The sequence below is a fragment of the Etheostoma cragini genome, chromosome 14 (genome assembly GCF_013103735.1).
Source record: "Etheostoma cragini isolate CJK2018 chromosome 14, CSU_Ecrag_1.0, whole genome shotgun sequence".
NCBI lineage: Eukaryota > Metazoa > Chordata > Actinopteri > Perciformes > Percidae > Etheostoma > Etheostoma cragini.
Genome location: NC_048420.1, coordinates 5414428 through 5439393, shown reverse-complemented (window position 1 = coordinate 5439393; position 24966 = coordinate 5414428). Strand labels below are relative to the sequence as shown.

The 24966-nt window shown below is 40.0% G+C and overlaps 1 protein-coding gene across 2 annotated transcripts in view; it reads right to left on the bottom strand.

Annotated features, from left to right (window-relative positions):
* The window catches only part of khdrbs3 (KH domain containing, RNA binding, signal transduction associated 3), a 123108-nt gene that overhangs the window by 62236 nt on the left and 35906 nt on the right, over nt 1–24966 (bottom strand). For both annotated transcript variants that reach the window (XR_004659243.1, XM_034891435.1), the window contains exon 2: nt 7274–7392. Coding sequence is in view for 1 of the 2 variants with exons in the window: in XM_034891435.1 (XP_034747326.1) it covers nt 7274–7392 (119 nt within the window). In the remaining variant the exon portion in view is untranslated. The remainder of the gene's footprint in view (nt 1–7273; nt 7393–24966) is intronic.

The following is a 24966-nucleotide window of genomic DNA, read 5'->3' as shown; positions in this document are numbered from 1 at the left end:
CCCAAGTCCTGTGGCTGGATGTGGTCATACACGGCCCTATTCAGCCTCATATAAAGACCATACCACACTGTGCTAATTACTGACCCTGTACTCAAATGGGGAAAAATTAGCTTCTTGCAAAGTTATAACCTTGGACTGATGAAAAGGCCTATAAGTCATTTCCACCTTCACATTGGAGTATGTAGATGTTGATAACTTGGGTCCTGCTTACGCCATCTGAAACATTGCAAAACCTCCATTAGAGCTGTAACAATTTTAAATTTTGCTGTAGAATTACATGTCTCACAGTTGCGATTAACAATGTTACTGTCTTTTTTAGTCAAATTCAAAAATATGTAATCATTACTTACTTACTTAAAGTTTTGAATGATCCCAGGTTGAATCGTTATATTACTGTTTTGTCAACACAAGTACGCAGTTATCTTGACGACAGAACATGTATCCTCATCAATAGATAACAAAGCATTAATTGTTAAATTAATCGTTAACACAGCAAAAAGCACAGCATGTTTGATTTTTCTTGCTTGAGACAGCTACAGCCTAGGATGTTTTAGTTGCTATGGCAACAAATGACAGCTGCCGCTAGCATAGCTTTAGCTCCAAAGTCCGGCCGGTACACTTATATAATTACAAGTTGGCACATCCTCATGTTGGGGCGTCCTCATGTAGGACTTCATGGGATCATAGGATAGCTAGGCTACTGTTGTGTGATGCTATAGGGACACGCAGGCATTGTAAACGTGTTTCCTGGATGGAACAAAAGTGTGACCTATCTCCTTAAAAAAATACTCTAATTTGGTCGAACAAAGAAACCGCGATTACATAAAAAATTGTGGTTAGACAGTAATGTGTTATATTTATGTTTTAATTTGCACATCCCAGATATCCAAATATATCTGGGACACAAACGTATGGGTTACCTAAGATAGGCCCCTGGCTCTAATTTTAATTTACAAAAAGGATCATTAAAGGAGACGGTGCTATGGTGGCAAACAGAGGTTGTCAGGAAATGTCCGGCGCATCCATCATCAGATAGAGCCTTGATCACTGAGCTGCGCCGTCTCTTGGACAATGTTTTGCAAAGCCAGATCACACAGCCAACATCTCGCCGTGTTACTACAGCTTTTGTCCCTTCCATCCTCCTGACAGGTTGTGTGTGACACAAAGCGTCCGGGCATGTTTGTATGAATATCTAAGTCCTCGTCCTTCCGATAGTGCTCTGCACTAATGGATAAAAATGCTTGAACAAGGAGAAAAGCTGAATTCTGATCAAGAACAAAGTGCCATTGAGTTGCTTTCCATATCATAGGAGCCATATCAACTGTGCACACACAGGCATAAGGAAAAAAGCCCAATAATAGAGCAAATTCACATTAATGGAAAGATTGGACTATGAAACCGTATATAAATGCATACTCTCCTACTGGTTTGACTTTGTGAGACCAGGAATGGAACTAGACGTTGGCTCGTAGGGTAGCCGGGGAAAGGATAAACAACCCTTTCCCTTTAGAACATGCAATGTTTGAAATAGGAAGAAACTCCAAATGAGAAAGGGGTGACAATGTTCTTGAACTGAATTATGATCCAGTAAAATGCATCAATACTCTGGGCTTACCAACTTATTTACCAGAACACCTGAAGAAAAAGTCCTCTGTTTACTTACTTTTAATTAAAGAAGAATTTAGTAATTTCTGAATTTCTGAACCATGAGAGCAATACATTTCCTGGCAAGTTTCTAATTTAATCACTTTGCCAATCCAAAGAAAAATTACTTAAGGCACACAAAACATGTACAAAAAAATGTTAAGTTGAGTTTCATTTCTTTTTTTAAATTCCCATTCTTAAATCTTTTTTGGCGGGGCGGTCCACTAAGCCCATGCTTTCTTGATCTCTCCCCAGGCGTTTTTTACAACATGATCTCATACACTGTCTTGAGCCACTTCAGGTGTTATAGAGTGAGATGATGTAATGGTATTTGTTTGGGGCCATTTTAGAATCCTGATTATTTAAAAAGAGATCATGCAGATTTGCTCCATGTTTGTTTGACTAATGCCAGTAAAATGTCAGAGAGAAGTCTTAATCTGGATATTTGAGCACCAGTCGATGCGTTTGCAGAGGCACACACGCATCTCCCCGTGTGGACAAGCCTCCAAATATCCGAGCCTTACTGAACACATACCCGTAATCCCTGCCGTTTATCACAAATCAAAATCTGTCTGACTCCTACTGTGATTGATGCGTTGGTGTTTTGCTAATGCTTTAGTGATCATGAGGGATTATGTGACTTACAAAAAACAACCTGCCTGGGTTCTCTTACTGGTTCGTGTCATTAAACCGTGTGAGAGGATTGTGCTGCTGCTGTCCAGAATCACCACAATCAAAGCTGTTATGTTTAATCACAGATTGTCGCGTGCTGCTCTTTTGTGGTGCTGGTTGCACCCAAAAAATAAATAAAAATACAAAAAAAGACTGAAATCAGAATTGGAATGTCTGCACCATATTCATCTGAAACGAGTGGGTGAAGGGGGGTAGGGTGGCACAGGGACGACGGGCACATCTGAGATCTTTTCATCGTTTGCTGAATGGAATTACTTGCGAGCATGGCAATAGGTGTGCTCACAGAGAGCCAGCGCGGACTGATTGTGCTGAGGACAGCAGGACAGGAATGACAGCACAAGGATAAATCACTGCTTTCGGCGCAGAGAAAAGTCACAGTCTGAACTGGAAATAAACAAGTGGGACTGCTTACGCCTTGCTAATGGCCTGCGGTGCTTTCTGCACAAAGATGCTCTCTGAGAGAGGGCCCGCAGATCCGCCAAAATGTACAGATGAGTGCCGATATTGCACCCTTGTTCAAATACTTGGGATATTTTTATTTACTGTGTAGGTTAAATCAGGATTTAAAATATTAGGCTCTCTCTTTATGTAGCCATGGTTAACATTCAATCTTGTCTTTTTCTAAGGTAAAAAAAGGTATAGTGTGAGCATCTATTAGACGGTGTTTGCTGCAGAGCTTACATTACAATGTTGAAATGTCCCTTTCAAATCAGACGATAAGACAGTCCTATATCATGACTCATGCCAATATCTCAGAAAGTGAAAAACTACATCAGTGTTTGGTATGAAAAGTCATCGCTGAGCAACAGCTCCATCACAGAGAATCAACAGCGTGGAACTTGCTGCCTGTTGTCCTTGCCTGCTTCATTTTGATAAAAAGCTATGTGTGCGGAGGATGAATTTAACCTCTCTGCACGTGCTGCTAAATGGCTATTTGGAAAATATCTCTGCCACTTCAATGCCAGAAGCCAAAAGGTGATGCTCGCAGCTCAGGAGAAAACCCATTCAAGTCAGACCAATCATTCTTGCCATCGCTAGCTGTCAGATAGAACAAATTGAATTTGTCTTCCTTCAGTGGCTTGTTGGAGCTCTAAACAGCGTATTAGTGGCTCTACTTATCAAAGCTGTCAAAGCAAATCTGTTCAGCTGTGAACCTAGGAGACTTAGGTCAGCCTCCAGATGACACGACATACATTCATACAAACAATACACAGCCCTCAGGGCTCACGAAAAATGAATGGCTGCTCCTCATCACAGTGCATGCCAGTACCTGCTGAGCATAATGACTCTTTCTCAGAGTTAAAGCAAAAGCACCCAGTGAGCTTAGATTGGGTGAATAGCAGGTACAAGGAAATTTAAACATCCGTGTTGAAACTAGGTCAATTTGGTTTTGAAATCAAAGCTTTTATTAAATGTCTGGGGCTCGTATGTTGTTTCCACAGCCTGTCAGTGACTTTATTTCAGTCAGTCAATTCAGGTTGATCTTTGTTTGAGTGATCTGATATCAATTAATAAAATCCCCAAATCAATCTTTGAATATATGCCTTTTCACCATGGATGTGGCGAATTGACCTCCCTTTGCACCATTTACCTGGTGCATTATAAAACATTTGAGGGTTGCTTCTAGTTTGTGCTTTTATATCCAGGCAAAATTGGTAATTTAACTGAAATTTCCCTAATCGTAGTTGATAATAAATCGGAAAAGTACTCAAATCTGGACCTTGTGAATCATAATCGAACCAAATAAGAAATTTGTTGGCCATAACCATCGCTAACCGCTAACCGCATCACCGCTTTTAAAGCAGGTCTAAACTACATGTTGAAATGTCGTCACTGAAATGCGGTTGAAACAATCGCTATGTAAGCTAACATCTAAAAAAAAAAAAACGATGTGCAGTATAGCTTGCACAGACTGAGCGCACAATGGAAACAAAGAAATGTACGTGCAGTTAAATTGATGGATTGGATTTTATTCTGTCCTTCAAAAAATAATTACCTGTTGAAAAAGATCCATAGACAATGCACGGTGGAAAATACAACTGAAATCTGAAATATACGGTATCTCCCCTCATTAATATCGGTCTGGCAATCCAACAATTTACTTACAATCTTGTTCAAATTCATTGCATGGCACGAACTATCAAACAGTAACATTTTTATAATTTAATTGGACCATCTACAAAAGCGATTCATCTAAATCTCTAGACAGTGTTTCAGCCATGCTAGCATTATGGCTCCATGGATGGCAATGTCGAGCACTTGTCCACCACTTTGGTCCAGACTGAAATATCTCAAGATCACAATGATCTTTTGTACAGACAAGGCTCCCTCAGGATGAATTATATCTTTGGTGATCCCCTGACCTTTTTTCCTTTCGCACCAACAGATCGCACTTTAAATTTTCCAGATACCTTCCCTTATGACGAAATACCTGCAACAGTTCCAATCAGCCTCAGCTAATTTGCTAATAACCGAATTTTAGCAAGCTATCATGCAAAAGCTAAATTGTTGAACTTGGTAAACGTTATACCTGTAGCTGTGTTATAGCTGTAGAGTCTTGATTGTGCTGCCAATCACCAAATCAATGCATCATGGCAGGCTGTACAATTTCACCCCTGGCCTTCACAATGGCCATGGAGGTCATGATCAGGGCCTCAAGATGGGTGGTGGGGGGTGAGCGAACTAAGAACAGGATCCGCCTTCCACCAATCCGAGCATACATGGATGACAGGACCATTCTGACCACTACTGCAGCATGCACCAGGCAGCTACTTGAACTAAAAGAGCAGGAGAACATCAAGTGGGCACGGAATAAAATCAAGCCAAACAAGTCACAAAGCATCACAGGGGTCAAGGGACAGCTTAAAAACGTGAAGTTCTGCATTGGAGATGACCCAATACCAACAGTATCTGAGCAACCTGTCAAAAGCCTGGGTAGATGGTACAACGCGAGCCTCGGGGACAAAGACCAAGTGCAACAAGTAAGGGAGGACATCACCAACAGTCTGGAAAACATCATCAAGACCCTACTGCCAGGGAAGCTCAAGCTCTGGTGCCTGCAAACTTCTTTCCACCTGAGATTGCAGCCACTACCCTTAGGCCAGATTTAGTACTCTGGTCCCCTTCACTGAAGTCTGTTTACATCATAGAACTCATAGTTCCATGGGAGAATTGAACAGTAGAGGCCTATGAAAACTGTGCTACACTGAATTGACAGCAGATGTTCACCTTCCAAAAGGAGGGAGAACAAGGTGCGCCATTTAAAACAACTACTTTTTTTTTTTTTTTTTTTTTTTTTTAACAATTGGGCATGGGACACAAGCTCAGGTTTAATACCCCTGTAGCTGGCCACCTTTGATGAGCGTGTCTAGTGTTGAAAGGCCAAAACACCCCCTGATTTAAAAGGTACACTATTGATGATGTGTCCCGAAATTTACAACTTTCCACATCTAAAATTCAGCTCTGATGCCCCTCTCAACATCAAGGCAAACCTCATGTGCATTCCATCTATTGGCACAATGGACAGTTTACCATCATGTCCCGTGTTTGATCATTTCTATCCAATAAAGGCCCAAAATGCCCAAACAATAATCAAAAAAAAAAAGAAAAAGATGAGCGGCATAATAAACACTTAACTAATTCAACTGATTCAAGGGTAAGCATTTGGTTAAAAAAATTGCTCTTTTATAATATTGGGGATTGTATCTTTCCTGATTGTTTCCAGCTTCCTGACACATACAAATTTCCAGTGCAAGTTTTGATTTCCCAGTGACAATTATTTTAAATAAAAGAGTGTTGATTGAGGATGTGTTTGTCACAGAGCTAAAATGTCTGAAGTGCTAAACTGAATGCTGGGTGTGGACAATTCTTGAAACCCTGCATGCTAAACTGACATTGGCGGTATTTTGCCGTGGATGCCATTAACATTTCCGTGATATTAAGCATGTTTTTGGGGAAACTAAACCCAAATGCACCTCTAGAGCTGACTTGGTTCAGTGTTGGACTCCTGCGCTGTGTTTTCTCCCTGCAGTCCTCTCTATCCACATACTGTACTGCAGGTTACTGCTGTCCGTCCCCCCTGGAGGGCTGAGGTGAAAACTTGAGCGATGTTCCCGTCTAAGAGTGGCCCTCTCACTTTTACACCAGCCTCCCCATCGTGCTCCCAGCGGGAAATCCCTGTCATGCACCGAGCGCCAAGCTCCAATAAACCCTGCTGCGGGTGAAGGCTCCATTGTGGTAGGCGAGGCTAAAGTGCTTTCAAAAACGGCAACAGTGTTATTGCTCAAAATGATTTCACGTGGAGGTCATCGAGAAGCTGACTGTCTTGGACTGTATACATGTCACATTGCAATGTGCTGCATTGCAATCATACTCTCACCCTACAAGCTATTTATTTTCATAGAAAAAAAAACTCTAGAACTAAAAAACCCAAGTTCATGCAACTAACATATACTAAATCCACTGCACACTCAAGAAAATGAAATCCAGCACAGGATAATTCCTTTGAATCATCCATTCATAAATATTCATTGACAAATTAATATACCCAGTATATTACTCAGTAACCGAGACATCAAAGCGTCATTGACCAAGGTCAGTGTAATAGAGAGGTGTGTGAACGAGGGAGGATAGGGAGAATTACACTTGTAACATTTCAAAAGCTGAAACTATTTTTCAGACAGGAAGTAGCATCCCTAATATAGTTTTAACCCAGTTCTGTCAGCCGACACGGTGCCTGTACGCCGTCCTCCAGATGTTCCATCTAATAAAATAAAGCATCAACAACATGTGTCAAGTGGCTCTTGTGAGGGATCTAAATCAAAACCAGAGCGACTGTAGTTGGCTTCATTATCTATAAATATAACAAACTAAAATTTTCTATCTGTGCAAATCACATTCTTGGAGAAGTCTCTGGCGATGGTACTACAGCACTTACTTTAGGAAACTGCTTGACTGGTATTAGAACTTTCTGGCCCAGTTTCATGTTCTTGTTGATGACGACGTCAATGAACTTCTCCTCTTCTTTCTCCTCATCTTTCTGAATTTTTTCGATTTCTAGAAAGAGGAAAGAAGAAAAGTAATGAGTCGGTGTTGACAAGCAGCAAATACTGTATACAGGAGCGTGAAATGACTGTAGTGACAAAAAATGTATATCTTGTTCCATGTTGTAGTGTGATGTGATGGATAATGTAGAAAAACACATTTCACTTCAAATGGAGCTTTCTCTCCCCCAGACAGCACTTTTTTTCAACAGCCTGAAAACCTTGCATAGATTCCTGTTTGAAATTCCTCAATTAATGAAGTCATTAATTGAGAAAGCCAGCCCAGTTTTACATATGTGTTGCCCGTAGGTGCTGCCATGGGCATTTTCAGAAATACACTTATTCACTTTCTTTCCAAGAGGGATGTCTGTGTGTTACACACGGTGAGTGGGAGACGTGGCAAGCCTAGCTTAGCATAAAGAGTCAGTGGCTGCACCCCACTGTTCACCAAGAAAAAGCTACAACTTGACCTACAACCTGTTTTGCTACAACATGTTTCGTCTTGCACAGTATAAACAAAGATATATGATCTTAATAAGTGAGGTTTAGAGGTGTCTGTGGGTGTTTAAGTTGAAGTTAAGGAAGAGCTACCTGAACTGTTTCTCACTCCTTTCCAATATTTATGATAAGCTAGACTAGCCATGTCCCATCTCAAGCTCCATTCTTCATTACAGATGAAACAATATGGCGATTGATTGATTAGTTGATTCATAGAAAATAAATCAGCATCCATTTTGAAAATTAAATTGAGAATTTAATTGTATTGTCTTTGACTGATGCTTGGAGGAAAAGAAAAAAACTGAACAAATACTGAAATAGCAACGGATTAATCCATAATGAAAATTAATTTTAGTCAACCGCTATACTTTTCAAACACATGAAATTGTTGTTAATCTTTTCATCTCCCTTTTGGGAAGAAAGTAAGTAAGCAAGTTTCACAAAATGTTAAACTATTTCTTTGGTCTGATAGTCTATAACATGTAAGAAAAGATTCCAAAAGGCCCCGTACAGTCTTCCCCAGGCAAAGTATTGATGTACTATGACATATAAAACAAAGAATTGTATTTGATGAAATTGAATCAGTGAATATTTGTTTTATTTTTCTCCTAATTGACTTGTTTTCCTGGGCAGTAGTCTGCAGATTTACTCTTGCCATTAAAGCCTTGTTAACAAGGAATGCTAGATCCCTTCAGTGTCATTCATCTCATCTATTGGCTGAGTCTCCATCATCATTAATGTGACGGCCTTATCAACCGCCAGCATCTAAAGTGGTGGTAATGGTTTCGGTTTTCACAAATAACAAACACATTTTCTTTAGATGTGTTTATTATTTTCACAAATGATGCTAAAATTTCCAATCTGAGTGTATGGATTTTGGTTCATTATAGGATTTATTTGATAAGAATTGTTTAGTGCTTTATACCTGTCTTTGTTTCTCCACTTGCTGCTGCTGCTGATCCATCTGCCCAAGGCAGAGCTGGAGTCTGACTGCGTTTTATACTCCACCACAGGAAGTGGAAGAAACCAACTCCTGGCAGTGGGCAGGGGCACTCTGAACAACTAAATACAGCAGCATGTAGCTAATTTAGTTTGGGTTAGTTTTTTTCTTTAGTAATTTTCTTTTGGTTGGATGTGGGGTTTATTTTAAGTTATATTCTCTCCCCTTTGTGTGTGGTTTGTTATGTTGACCTCAGTTTTGTTAAAGACCCACTTTAAGTATTTTTGTTTTAAGCTTTTATGGATATAGTTGGTGAAATAAAGCTTAAACTTGTCTTAACTATCCTTGCCTGTACTGCTTGGGCCCTGACAATTAGAGATACCGATTTACTTGTAAAGACAAAACGTGATGGGGAGGACACTGGAGCACCCACCCCCGGGCTACCAAAAATGTTGGCTGTCACGCTTCTTCTTGTGGGAGAGGTAGACTTTGATGTATTTGGAGTTGTAACCTTGAACGTTTAATCAGAGTGATAACATCTGTGTTTCAGTGCCAGGAAAATGGGTTTGCAGAGAGGGCAGTTGAGAAGTGCGGCGAGGCAACGACAAAGACTCCAGGCTAAAAGCCCAGCAGGTGAAAGGGTGAGGCCGAGTGCCAACTCCATCACAGATTTATTTCTCCTGTTCAAAATTGTTTTTGTGAATGGGGAAATAAATACGATTTAAAACGTAGAAGTTACAATGCTTTAGCTTTACACTTCACGTTTTAACAGAGATTTTTGAAGACTGGTTCAGAATCTGATGTGATGATGATCAGATTCAGCCAAAATAAGCGGTTTCAAACTGAAAACATGATCAATTCAAACAGGCTCACAGACTCCACAGATATACCACATAACCATTTTTCAATTACCGCAGGTCAGAAACGAGCTGGGCATATCAGCACTGGAGGGGAGGAGGGGGATTGACTTAAGTGTTTAAGGCTGCTCTGCACACTGCCTTTTGTACCAAGCCTTCATCTGGATGCCTTTAAACATGCACATAACTACCGGGACTGATTGCACTATGATACCATTGCACTTTTTTACACTTTTTACACCCCTTAGTATGTAGTGTGTATGTGTGCATTAATGTCATAACGTCTGTGTGCCTATTTGAATGTATGATGTGTATAAGATGTGTGTAAGCTATTGGACACCTTAATTTCCTTTGGGATGAATTAGGTATCTCTATCTATCTAGCACTGCAAACTAGAAACTACAAAGCCAATAGTGATTTCTCAAAGCTCTGCAGCAATACATTTGCAGAATGTAATTAAATCCTCTGATAGGAGTTTTAACGAGGATAACAAAAAAAAGTATCAGTGAGATGGAGATATCTTTTAGCTTTGGTTATCCCAAGGGGGGCAGAGAGTGCACACGTTCTGAGAAAAGACAACATTAATATTTAATGCATTGCCTAGCAACATGGCAAGACTGAGTTTCTTTCTTCCACCAGGCGTTGTCCTCAAAACATTCAGGCTCTGATCATGAATTGGAAGATTGTGACTGAGATTGTGTTTCAACTCCAATTAATTTAATTTTTTTATTTTTTTTAAGGCTTACAGCACCATTGTTTCCGACTTGCATGCAAAGAAAATGTAGCATTTCGAGTCCAAAGTTTAAACCGTGCACAGCAATCAATTAGCAGGTGTAATAGGCGGCAGCCAAACTGCAGCTTCAAATGAGCTCACCCCTCTAAACATGCCGACACAGAATCACCTGGTGTGAAGAACTAACTGCAGTGCTTTCAGAAGATCTTGTTTAAGTGACAGTTTATGAGGGTGAAAATGTGTCAACGTGAACCGAGAGCCACTTCCGTCTCTGAGTCGTTACCAGGTGCTCAACACACAAAGATTTAAACATGCGTCACTGACCCGAGCACAACCCGCCTGTTGTATTCTTTTATCCCACTTCCAGCTCTACGAGACTCCTCTCTTCTGGCTGCAAATGCATAGTGAATAGCGTGTTCTAATTTGGCTGTTGGCGAGGCACAATGCATACCACAATTCAATTAGTGCCTTGGAATCATGGAACTCACTCACTGAAAAATATCACCAGAAGTCTTTTTCTTGATTGCTTAGGAGGCTGTCCAGGTGAATACACACTTTCCATTCCAAACAATGGTGCCTTGTGATATGTGAAGAATAAAAGAAATTCAATAGGTTGATAAAGCTCTTAAAGCCAATGTACCTCCGCTGCTCTGAGACCCAGATTGAGTAAATAAATGAATTATTGAAATTTGAGAATTTCCTTTATATGTTATGTTGGAATCTTTGCTCCAGGGTAAGCTACTTGCCCTATATATTGTAGAATATGCATGTACATCTATTTCCCCTGACGAGGTTTGTTGCTGCTGAAACATGTGGCTCAAGAGCAGCTGAATTATTTCTATACCTTTGCTTCCTTGAGTCCTGAATCCTTTTGAGTTTTCAGACTCCAAAATGCTTTGTAACCAGTGTTTCCTCTATGTTGATTCTGTATTGGCGGCCCGCCATGGCAAAATGTCTTCCACCACAGCTTTGAAACGCAGACACCGAAATCAAGAAAGAAGAAGAAGAAATATACAACCAAGGCTAACATTACAAGAAACCTGAATAGGCAAGCTAGCTAACTGTTAATGATCTGTTATCTATCGATGGGACTGTTAGAGACAATTATTCCCAGTTAAAGGTTTTTGTTTATTTTTCGCACAGCTCCTTTAATAACATTTTGTGTGTAAAGCTGAGTTTAACACCATGACTATCTTTGGGGAGAGACAGTTAAATATTGAGTGCCACTATGCACATGTGTACGATTTATTGCATTTCACCCTGTAAATTTTTTTCTATTGTCAGTCCCTTCACGATGTTGCAATGTCGTGATCGCAACAATTCACGCAAATTCAACCAATCACTGTAAATTTGGTGCGACTCGCAATTTTTACCAATCGTGGCAACTGTTACGCAACTTGACCAATAACCAGAGTTTCCCGTGGCTTCAACCAATCCCAGCTGTCCCACGTCTTAGACTTTGTTACAGTATGTAACTCTGAGAGCCAATGACCAGGCGGGAGTGACGGGTTGAAATAACACACATACATGTCCAAATTCATTCCCTCGTTTCTGATGTGAATACGAGACGTGTGTGACTTGAACATCTCACATTTATAAACAAAACATTTCAGACCGTCCTGCCAACCTGTTTACATTTTAACATCAATGTACGCTGTAAGGATTCTTCACTCTGATGTCCACTGTTTCAGTCCTGTCGGCTCTCTACAGCGGGTTCCTCAGGACACACACACACAAACACACAAACACACACACACACACAAACACACACACACACGGTGGATGCGGGGAAAAGATGAGACGTACAGGATGACCTAAATTGAGGACATGCAGCTACGCTTGTTATTGTAGTGCAATGGTAAGTTAAAGTCCAATATCAAACTGTATGAATGTGTTTCCCAGGTCTTGTTAAGAACCAACAAGCCGCTGACACATTCAGTATCTTCAAATTTAATTAATATAATAAATTGTTATTTTTTTGTCTTAAATCCACCAGCCATTTTCATGTTATACCAACATTTGCAGCATGATAAGCCTTTTTAGTAAGGTTACTAGGAAAACCCAGCCCAGAGTAATTTTATAATTTATTTTTAAAGAACTATACATCCATATATACATACATATATATAAAATCCTTGAAGGACTGCATTCTTGTAACGGTGTGCCCTCTTGTCCAGGTCTCGCTCTGAAAAAAGAAAAAGTACACTTTGTACTTTTTTAAGCTTGCCCCCCAACCTCAAAGGCCAGTAAAGAGAAGACCTACACTGTAATAAAACCAGAATTATCCTTGACTACTTGTTAAATCAAACCATACACACTACACTGTGTACATTTGCAGCCCCTCTAAGTTTTATCACTTAAATTAAAAGAATGAAAAGAACTCAGCTGATCTCCAGCAATAATAATGCTTAATCAGCAACAGCTCTCATTAGGGAAAATGGATTTACATGCATATGCAACAATAAATAGGGTAAGATGCTGCTCCAGAGCACATAGATATGAGAGTCCCAGATCATATAACCCAACTGAAGAAAATCTTCAATATTCAATACTTCCATTATCCATCTGAGCAGCAGTCGTATTGACCTAAGGGAGCAACAGTGTCTGTCTTTTTGGTTTCCGTGGGCTCTTCTTGTTTTTTTAAAAGGGTATCCCTTGCATTAGATAATACAATTTAACAACCTTGGCACACATTAAAAATATATTTACAGTCTATAGAATGCGTCTGCCTGGGTGCCGACACCAAACATTGGCACACCATCCCAGCGGTCTGCTTTTCTATTAGAAGTGGATTCCCTTAAAAGCAGCTCTGTGATTTAGGCCTCCCCATTTAAAATTCATAAGCTGGGTAGATTTTGTGGGATTATGCATGACTTCAGCTGCGCGTTGGAGGGTCGAGTTGGGGACGAAGGCAATTGGGTCATTAGGTGTATCAATTAAATGAAGGGGTTTGGTTCATCATATCTACAGTATCGGCACACCGGGTGTATCCCTTGTTACCAGACTGCCAGTACCAGAAAGCGAGGCTGCAATGGAGAATCCCTTCTCCACTAAAATGTAATAATAAACTTTATCACAACAGTGGGTGCTGCTTCAAATTGTAAAAAAAATCTGATTCTAAGATTCTTCCATTACATTAAAGTCTTTGAAGATAAAAAAAACAGCCGTTTCAATCCATTTGCTTTGCACTTTAAATGTGTCATATTTAATAATTGTCATGAACCATAAAAGAATGTCCTTAAGCTAAACCCTAGTTGAAGACAAATGGATGCTAAATGTGGCAACTAATGTGACTCCAAATTAGACAAACAATTGACTGTCTATACCAAATCCCTGGCCAGTTAACGTAGCTTAGCATTAAGACAGAGCCAGCATTGCTCTCTTTCCAGTTAACCAATCCCTTTAAAAGGCGCACTAATGAACGTGTTATATCTTGTTTGTTTCATCTGAAACAAAACCAACATGTAGAAGTGGCACTTTGTGATTTTAACAGTAAATGTAACTATTCCCTACCAAGCAACAATTTATCAATCCACAAAGTGCTTCTGTGCTACACTAGCTGTTTCCACATGCTTGCAGTCACTATGCTACGCTAAGCTAGGTTTCCTTGCCCTAGCTCCATACATAGCATACATACATGGGATTGGTATCAATCTTCTCCACTAAATCTTTTTAAGTAATTCAATAAGCGTATTTCCCAAAACAATGAACTATTCCTGTTCATGTAAATAACACAGATCCAGAAAAAAGGACGGCCATCCATTCACCCAGTTTATACTGGAGTATAATGCAAATGAAGCTCAGCGCAAATTCTTCAGGATGACTTTTAATGTCTTCAGTCAATGCTATCTCTCCCTAAAACTATTCAGCTGTTTAGATATATCCATTTACAGTAAATCAACCAGAATTCGCCACAAAATTAACGTTCCAATCACAGAATGACATCCCTGCTTTAAATCTGTTTCTCTTTCTGCTGCTGCCAGCTCTCATTTCAGGCAAAGTGTGCAACCCCCCCCCCCTCCCTCCAGTCACCCTGGGCTTCCTCCAGCAGAACGCTCCGTCGACTCTTACGGTCTGGTCTTCGGGGCTCCTTCGCCGCCGCCACCAGTGTCTAGATTCCATCAGGGGGGCTTCTCTACCCCTTTAAAAATTATTTTATAAAAATGATTATTATGCATATGTACAATACATTGTTGAATATCTGCAGCAAAGTCTCTCCCGATTAAAATGCACTGGCTGAAAGGCAGAGAACATCCATCTTTTAACAGGCAAATTTATTGGGAAAAAATGCTTTCCAATGCAATCTAGGGAATGTTTACTTTACTCTTTGAATGATCCTTAAATTATATTTCCCATAAAAAATGCCAATATTATAAAAATATTAAGATTAAATTACTTCTAACTTTAATGAGAAAAAAAGCATTGGGTCAGCAGTACTCTAATAAGGCAGTCTGAGTGCCCTTACTGGCCACTTTGGCAAACAATATGTGTGAAGCAAAAGTTCACAGGCAACAAATATAATGAGAAGTACATTCTCCCTGGTGTATGCACTGATTCCAACACTAATTATCCAAGACCTCACAGTGGCTTTGAATGCACAAGGGTATTCTGACACCAGTTTGTGTCTCAAACTTTGAATAAACTCCACACATACTTTTATAGATCTTGTGACACCTTTTAATGATGTGGGCAAAAGTAGATGAGACTATTTGGTGAATAACATTGACTGTAAAATTAGTAGAGAGAGCATGTGTGACGTCACCCGTCAGTTGTTGACTTTTCTGTTACGGGGGAAGCCATCCTGGTTAAGATTTATTTAGCTGATTAGGACAATGCTCATTAATGAACATTTCTGTATATGTGCCACTGTTAGACAGTTGGCTAATTTTCCACTGTAGTGCCAGTTACCTAGCATGCATGTCTTTATGGTGGGAAGAACCCACGCAAACACGGGGAGAACATGCAAACATCAGTCTGTGTTGCAGAAGACTTAAAACTAGTGATTGAGAACATAAAGTCACTATGAAAATATTTACTGAATTAATAAATCAAGTGAGAGGTGGGTCACTTTCTCATAGACCTCCTTTTGTAACCGCTGTGTCACGCCCTGCTGGAATTTAGATAGAATGCAGGTCTAAGGCTCTTCCGCATTTGCAGCACTTTACAGAACTGGATGCTTTCTCCATTAATATTAACAGTCAATGGTGCTACCCCACTGCTAGCATCAGCTCTGCTTGGCTGGACTCGGGCCAGGGTGCACCGTCCTCCAATTTCCATAGCAGATTTAAGACATAAAAGTCATGGAGACGCTGTAAGTAACTGCCGTAACGTAACGCGACACACACACAGAGCGTCGAAGGTAGGTAGTTTTGGATTCTCTGCATGGGGCTGTTTGCCAGAAGACAAAGCAAAAAAACACAGCTGGCTAAACTATTTAAAAATGGTGGGTCTGTTCAGGACCCCCTCCCGTCTGTCTCTAGCACCGATGACGCAGTAATTAGTGACTATTCTCTCCGACCAATCAGCAGTCTGTAGGTTTTCACGTCACCTTTTGGTATTGCCTCAGCTCGATTGGAACCTAGACGGAGGAAAATCAAAAAAGGCGAGTTGAGTTGAGGCGAGTCGAGCAGGTACCACATCATAGAAAAACGCCATATGGTATCATGAAATGTTTTCTTTCACAGAGCAAGAGGAGCCACATAACGCCATATCTTGACTCAATTCAGCCAAACAGACTGGTGCTTCGGAATTAATTGTACATAAAAAAGTATTTCATGCCACATTTTGTTTTATGTTAGTGGCTCAACCTACAGGTATTTATCTAACTGGCATTTATCGCCATGTGGTGCCCCATGGCAATGTACATCTCTCACAGAAGCCTTTCAGCTGCAGTAAATACTGACTGTCAGGAGTTACATCTGCCTTTATGCACTATTCATAGACATTCCTTTGGTCTATGATAATAGGAGAAACATTTGACATTTCAATTAAACAACTTGGTATGGTGTATTTTATTGTGTTTGATGTTGACTGTTATGTGTTGAGTTACATTTGTTATTTCGAGGCGATGCTGCTTGCATTCCAAATCATGAAACATTAAACACTAGGTGACAATTTTTCTATGTTCATATGCAAACATTCAATTGTATTTAATGAAAGTTATTACTATTTGCACCGCTCTTCATTTCAGCACAGACAGGAAGCACCTGCATAGAACAGCTTAGCTCACAGTGCGTTTCCCTGCGTAAATAATGAAATTGGAAATTGGAAAACAGTGACTTTCTCTTCTGCTCCAACAAGCGTCTGGGTAATAAAAATGTATCTGGTCTAAATAGCACAATGGTGGTTTATCGGCAGCTTTCTGCCACTTCATTTATGCAACTGATGCTGTATGCGGCTGTCTGCAGCCGACAGACTCATTATTTTGTTGTTTTGCAATTAAGGGTCAAATGAATGAAATTCTCAAACATGAATACTGCATCATTATTCTCATTTTCTGTTCCACCAGAACATGCTTATATAAACACAATCTAAAGACATTGAGGTCACTCGGAAAGTTGAAATATTCAAACTAAAATGTTTGATAGAGAAATTTCTGGACGGAGCTTGTTCAAAAAAACAGAAAGTTCTGCACATGCATTATTTAAAGGCCCTGATAACCTGATTTGTCAATCAGCTTCCTATAATGAGCAATGGGATCGTATAAATACACATTTTTCTGAACAGTTTGGGTGTTTTGCGAGAGCTTTGTTTGTGTTTCTGTTTTTGTGTCCTTGCTTTTCTTACTGGTTAGAAGTGGGCAGGGCTCAGTTGGAAAAAGGTGATGTCATGTATTTTCATCAACCAATCAGAGTTTAGCAACATTCCAATCAACTTCTTTAACTTTACCTTTAGTTGTTCGTTTTTTTAATTATGAATATTGAAGCGCCACACATTTTGCTAAGTGGTAGTTATGGGATAATGCTGAATGCTAAAACATAAAGTAACAGTAGCATAAGTAGAAAAGAGTAACAAAGTCAGTGAACTGACTCAGTAATGGTCAACTACGAAGCAATATCCAGTTAAACTGTACAACACTGGCAAACATGGGCCGCAATAATCTACAGGTCATAACAACCAAGTATCTAAGCTGCAGCATTAAAATGCTTGGGATTATTACATTGAGCAAGAATTGTAATTAATTCAACTTTTAATTTGTAAGAAGAAGAATGTCTTATTTCTTCTTTCTGAAGTTATATGAATAAACTTTGATGAATTTCAAATACACTGCAGATTCATGTTACTTAAGGTACTGTACTTCACAAAAATTACAAAAATTGGGCAGATGCCCAAATGTATCTAGCTAGAAAACAGGGCAACTTAGTATTCATCCATATATAAATACTAATGTAGACTGTCTTGACGTATGAGAAAAATATGGAGTCAGTCCCAATTGCAATAAATTAAGATAAAACAATGGACATTTTTCATGTTGTTGCTTCATCCCATAAAGACTGCAGTGACAGACCGCAAGGTTTACAGGCAGTGTGGTCAGTGCCAGAAACAGTTTGCCCAACACACATTTCATGTGTGCTACCCTTGTGACCACACACATTTAGTGTGGATAATAATGTCAAAGCAGTGACCCTTGAAAGAGAAACGCTGAGGCTAAAATTAAAAAAAAAAAGAAGCCTTGACTCGCTCCTGTCCTGAAATCTCAATTTCACTCTGGCTCCTCCATTGCCTTGACAAGGTCAGGCTGGCAGCAGGAATTCGTCTCGCCCCCTAATCTGGAGATTACATTCTCGACGGCCGGGCTAGGCCCTCCCTTCTTCCCCTTCCCTTTCTGCCTCTTTCCCTGCAACCCTGCCAGCCCGGCTCTCTACTGCGAGGTAACGAGCCAAGACCCGCTTACAGTGTAGAGATAATGTCCACGGATTAAGACAGAGAACCCCTCAAGTGGTGCCTCCTCATTTCAGTATCCGGCCTGTGAAGCATCATAAATACATCCAGCTAGTCAGGGCCTCTGTTCTGTGGCTCTCTGTGGAAGTTAAACTCTGTCCTCTCATGGACGCGTATGGTAGCAGATGATCTTAAGTTGCCAAACTCGTTGGTAATGACCAGCGCATTAGACAAATACAAAAGACCATTTTCAAGGCAGAAATCATGGGATCTTTAGGAATTCACAAATTTAAAACAGTTGTGTAACAACAGTAAAAGTTCCCTGCAGATTCCCTTGGGTGGCCGGTTTGTTCAAAGTGCACCAACTTGTTTTTGAGGCCTTTAAGGGTTCAGCTCTTCTTAAAGATGCCAGAAGTGCTACAGGCTTCTAGCTGGTGTGACAGCATTTTGTATACATTAGGCCTGTGTTGTTTGCTTATCATTAGTATAGTTGCAGGGTGCATTTATCTTGGCACCTGTTCATTTAAAGTCATGCTCGCAAAGGGATTATCAAAGTGTTCTCAACCTGCCAGAGGATTTTGCTTTACAAATTTGCCTTCATCCATGAAATCATGAGCTGCTGCATTAGACAGCAAAGCATATTATATGGAGGTCTTATGGGATAAGGCATTAACAGTAAGTGTCTTGCAAGTATCCAGAGTTGTTCTTCATGTCTGTGGGGTTATTTGAGGTCAGATGTGGGTTAAAATTTAATTGGTAGGGATTTTCAAAAACTAAGTAAAAGGACCAGAGATGAAAAAATAGTGAAAATTTGAAAACCAACAATACACTAAATTTAATCAAAAATTATTTGGTTTCTTTAAAAAGGTTTCCTCGTAATGTGTTTCCAGGATTTCCCTGCTTGCATTCTCTCAGCACACTGGTCTTTTAAATGCATTGGCATTTAGATTCCCACGGAGTAGTCCACAGGGGCAGATGCAGTCAGGTTCAGAAGAAACCAAGAGACATGAAAGGACGTGTTTGTGTGGGCATCACTTTTTAGCCATAAACCAACTAAACACTAAGACGCACCTCATGCTTTTCAGGGGATAACAATTTCAATGCAACTATTTGCAAAAATTGGACACAAACTTAGTGATTCATTGGTAACCATATCAGGAATCAATTCTTCAATTCATCTTTGATAAAGTAGACTTTTTGGCACATGGGAACACTTTTGCTGAGCTGTTTAAAAATCACCAAAACCTCAGTTAATGCATACTTACCAGAGAAAAAGTCATTCTACTGATCATATTATAACAACTTTAAACATGTATTTGAACAGCATCAGTAACCTTGCTCATGACTGAAGTGCTAAGTGCATTAAAGAATATTATAATAAGACACGTTGTGTAACGTGTTGACTATGCTAGATACAGCGGATGTTAGTTCCTAAGTAAATTTATAGAACATTCTAAACCGTAGCCTAAAAGAAAAATGCTGAATATGCAATGAGTTTGATCCCCAAACATCCTATATAGGTTAATAGTATTCCCCCATACATAATTCAAAATAAGTCTTATCATAAAATATTCTGTTTTCACACAATAGATTAGAACACATCAAAAATGCTCTAAAGTTTCCTAAAAGCATCAGGATTAAGACACACTCGGTTTTACTATGGAGGGTTTGTAGAACAATCAGAGAAGTTAAAGATGAACACAAATGCTGTCCATGATTTCCATTAAAATTATGTTTTTTTGGCAAATACTGTATCTTCTTGGGCTGCCATAATGTAAATATTATATTTGAGAATGTGGTAAGGGGGGCACAAACAGTTACTGGGTATGGAGCTAAACTGGAATCAAATGGAGGCTGAAGACTCCGAAGTGAGAAGGAACCTCACCACTTCCTCCGGCCCCAGGAAGTGGAAACGTTCGTTACAAGAGTAATATTTCCTTCCATTAGAAGAGTCTATGGAAAAAACGTGCCCTAGCTTCAGAAACAATGCCAATTCAAAAACACATTGGATAATCAAAAACAAACACAACAGAAATGTGTTGCCAATGCAAAAACGTGCTGCAGAAAGCAACAAGAAATATAGAATCAAAGCAAAAAAAGAAGAAAAGGAAACATTATGCGAGTGCCAGTTTCTCTCTTCTTAACTCCAGCGGTGTCTCTTCTGCTTCTGTTAGCCCTCTGCAGTAATGGGGACAGACTTATAGATCCTATAGAGAAACACATTGCTATATACTGTGGTGATGCAGTGATGTCTTTGCTGCTGTTGCAAATAGTCTACAACCATAATGTATTGTTATCTAAGTCTAGGGCTGTCGTTAGTTAACACAATGGATTGACTCTCACCAGCCACTTTCATTTCGGATTTAGCAAAAGTTTGACTACATTTCCAGAAATCGTCATAGGAAAATGTGATTTAACATCCGTTTACATCCACTGGTGTTATAAACATACGTATGAGGTATTGCTGATGCTCATTCTCTACTTGTGTGCCAATATACATTTGCGAAAAAGAGGGTGCAACGAAAGGACGTGATTAAAATAGCACCAGTTAAACCTCAAATATATGACGAGGATGTGGAAAACATGCTGGAAATTTGGCATTTCTTCACGCACAATATGACTTATCAATGGGTTTATTTGCTAAGTCCATTTATCTTGTCTTGTTTTATTTTGATTTCTTTATTTTTTATTTGACCATAGCCAAAATGAAAATATGCATATAAAAACAGGTGGAAACACACTTTGGGATTGGTTTTAATGGGAAATAAATCAAATTAGGAATATATTCAGGTGTTGGCTCGGGATGATTCTGCTTTGTACTGCCGCCTGTTTGGGACAGATACACAGAAATTATGCAGGCAAGTATGTGGTCAACTACTCTTATGTTGAAGCGGTGTTACTGTACAGCAAATATTTATGCTAGAGAAAAGCAAGTATATAACAAGCCTGATGCAGAGTGACCCATCGTACTTGTAATCATAAGTGAAACTGTGAAAATAAGGCTGACAAAGGAGGAATGCACTTACAAAAAATAATGACCATGAAGTGAGTGTTTTTTTATGTGTCCGCGGTCAAGGAAAAGCCTCCAATATACCAGAAGTGGACCACATGAATAGTTGAGATTTGATACTTAATAAAAAGGCCTGCATGATCTTTATACATTGGACTGACACTAGAAGACACCCCTTGACTGTTCTCTGTTCCGATTACAGCTTAGATGAATCACCGTCTTTGTTTGGCAATCCACAGTACCGGTGCAGCCTGTGATGCTTCCTCTTCATTAGGCTGACTCCAGACCAGTGTGTACAACAAAACTCTAAGCCCTAGTGGCTGTATGTCCTGAATGAATAGGGAGGAAAGAAAAGGATGGAAAGCTACATCATTTGAAACACTTATTAGGCCTAATTAGCAATACATTATCTGTCTGGTCACACCCAAACCTTAAACCTGGACATCAGCATAACAAGACCACAGAAAGGCCACTTTATCCCAGAATTAACATAAGCTGATGTTTATCGGTTTGACATCCTTTGCCTAATGACGTTTCCCATAAAATTGTCATTAGCCTGTGAAGGAGGGTGGGGGGGGGGGTGGATGGGGGTGAATGGGATTTGCTAGGAGAGAGGAGATTTGAGGATGAAAATTAAAACTGTGCAGCTTAATGTACATCATTATATGAGATTCATCTCAGGCTGCATTATCAAAATACACTGAATCATCATAACTGATAATGACCAGACCACCTTCATTTTTTATTTCAATTACTCATCGCGTGTCAACCGCAGACAAATGCTTGAAAGCACGCAAGTGCCTCTTAAAAGCATTGAGCGCTGGTTTTGGATGTACAAACACTGCACTTCAGATTCCAGGAAATAGAGAAATTCATTTCCACGCTAAGTCAGCGAGCATTAGAGAAGCATTAAAAGGTGGTTATGATATTATGACACGCATATTATTTTCTAACATTTTCCAACATGGTGTTGAGCAAACACGCTGCCTCTCAACATCGCTTGTCCTCTGAAGCTAACTGAGCCAAATCAATTAGATTGCAGTCTGTCATCTTTCCATGGGAGTGAGCATCAAACAATTCAAGTCAACAAGATCAATATTGCAAATGAAATAAAGCACTTGATGTTCTTCAGCGGAGATGTACTCATTTCTACACGGAGACAGAGACGGTGTTTGGCATCCACAGGGAGGTGGATGGCAAAGACTCTGGATCAGCTCTACAAATACATCCTCTGTTGTTTTATTACCAGAGATTATCTGACAGTTTTGTATTTGGGATTAATAGGCGATGCGGCTGAGAACATCGAAGAGTAGATTTGTGTATTTATCCAATTTTCTCTATTACAGGTAGCTCATTGTATTTCCTAACAAAACATAAATATGGATCTGTATTAGCTCAAAGAGGCACATATGATTCGTAAAAGAAAAACTCACATCATTTTTCAAAGAGGTTGCAAACATTTCTGCTCAATGTCAGTGGGCAGAACCAACCATCCAGTGTTTTTTCAGACTGAGAAACGGAACTGAATTGTAAAGTGAAGGGCCACTCAAACGATAAAAAGCGTTAAGTTCAACATACTTGTCTGTGAAAACAGTTGTAAAACCTCAATGTGGCTCGTTATTCTGAGCACAAAACATCATTGGATTTAGCTTTGTTTTCAGACCCAAAAGCTGGGACTGTTGACCTATTCAATTGAACAATGTAGGCAATACTGGGTAGAGAAAGTCTAATTCAAGACTATTGAGTTGCATTATGGGAAGTTTAGGATGCACTAACTGAACCATGTAAAGTCGTTGAAAGAAAACATGATTCTTTGGTAACCATTAAGTATGTTAATTACTACTATCAAATGTAAATATTTTTTGTATCGTTTTTTGTTACCTCTCATTTACACATCGATTCCAGCGTGCTACCATGCATGATGGCCTAACCATTGTGAGTTTGGGGTTCAGTTTCTTGCCCAAAGGACGCTTTGACATGTGGACAAGAGGAACTGGGGATTAGGGTTGGTTACCAAAACCCGGTGCCAATATGACAAAGCAGAAAATACGGTGTTACTTAATGCCTGAGCTGCACTCTGGTGCTCCAAAACAGGCGTTAAAGGTAACAGAAGCATTACTGCAAAACTACTGACTAATACTGACTAATCGTGGGCCAAAAATTGTGATACGAACCACATGCTGGGTTTGGTGTATCGTTGCAGCTAGGGCTATACAATTAATCAAAATGTAATCACGATCACAATTTCGACTTCCCACGATCAAATTTGCATGATTGATCTTTTTTTTTTTAAGCGTCATTTCACAGAACGCTGAGTTTTTTTGCAAAGCCAATCTACCGCTCCGTAAACCCCTGTCTCATGAGCCAGTCAAAGTAGTTCCCTGCACCCCGTGCAGCTTAGTTTCTAGCTGTAGACATTCACAGAGGACAGAGTAACGGTAAGGAAAACTCAACAGATAGCAGTCGGTAATACGTCGGTCTCAAGGTTAACCAGTTTACCAGTAAACGCAACATTTTGTCCCGTCTGTTGTTTTTTAGACAACAGCAGTGACCAGTGCTAGTCGATGCTAGAGGCGTCTGTTAGCTGTTAGCTCCTCTAGGACGCACCGGTGCTGATGTCCTCGCATCCGCTGCAATGTTTATATGGATATGGTTTAATTTTGCGTTATATGACCCATTTCTTCTGTAAAGCCGTGCCTGTGTTGGATCTCTCCTCTACTCTCTCTCGTCTTACTCTCAGCGCCATGCCACACAGCAGCCGCCGGTCCACACTTCTGACATTTGTCTACAGTTTACATTTTTTATTAACACAGCTGTATCTTGTTAAGTATGAGGGGCAAACCTGTATTTGTACCAGTGTTTCCGCGGGTAACTCTGCTATTGTGGCGGCCATGGCGAAGAACACAGAAGAAGTTATTGAATGCAGCTAACTTCAGTTTGTAGAGTAACAGCGTGTGAGACGGAGCTGCTGGACTTGGGCGAGAGATGTGATCCATGGCCAGAATATCAAAGTTCATAAAAATGCAGCGCAGTGACTATACAGACATTTCATACACACAACGTGTGTATCCGCCATTCAACCCGTGCTGGACCCCTTCATAATGAGTCAGCCGTCTCTCTGTGAGTAGCGTCCAGCACACTCCCTCTCGCAGTCATAAATAGCGTATGTGACGATAAAATTAGTTTTGGTTAAAATCAACAAATAATCGTGAGAATAATTGTGATCAAAATTTTGATCAAAATAATCGTGATTATCATTTTGGCCATAATCGTGCAGCCCTAGTTGCAGCCCTACTGCACGTGATGCTTGGCAGCAGGTAACGTTAGCTAGTAGCTGGCTTAAACACAGTTAAATTCTGACAGCTAGATGTTCTAACATGTGAGTGTATTCCCTAGAAAGGATCCCAACACCGGGACCTACAACAGTCTGCAGCTAAAGACACAGAGGAGCCTAGCTGCAGTTTAAGACACCTTGGCCACTGCCCTTGTCGGAGTTGCAGGAGGAAACAAATGGACAATGGAGGCTCTACTTCCTTAGCCACAGCCCCCTGTATACCAGTTTGTTTACGATTATTTATAATTCTCAAAGGTTATTTAGATTCAACAAAGGAACATTAATCCGTAAAAAAAGGTACATTCCATAGAGCAAATGGTAAAATATGCAACAT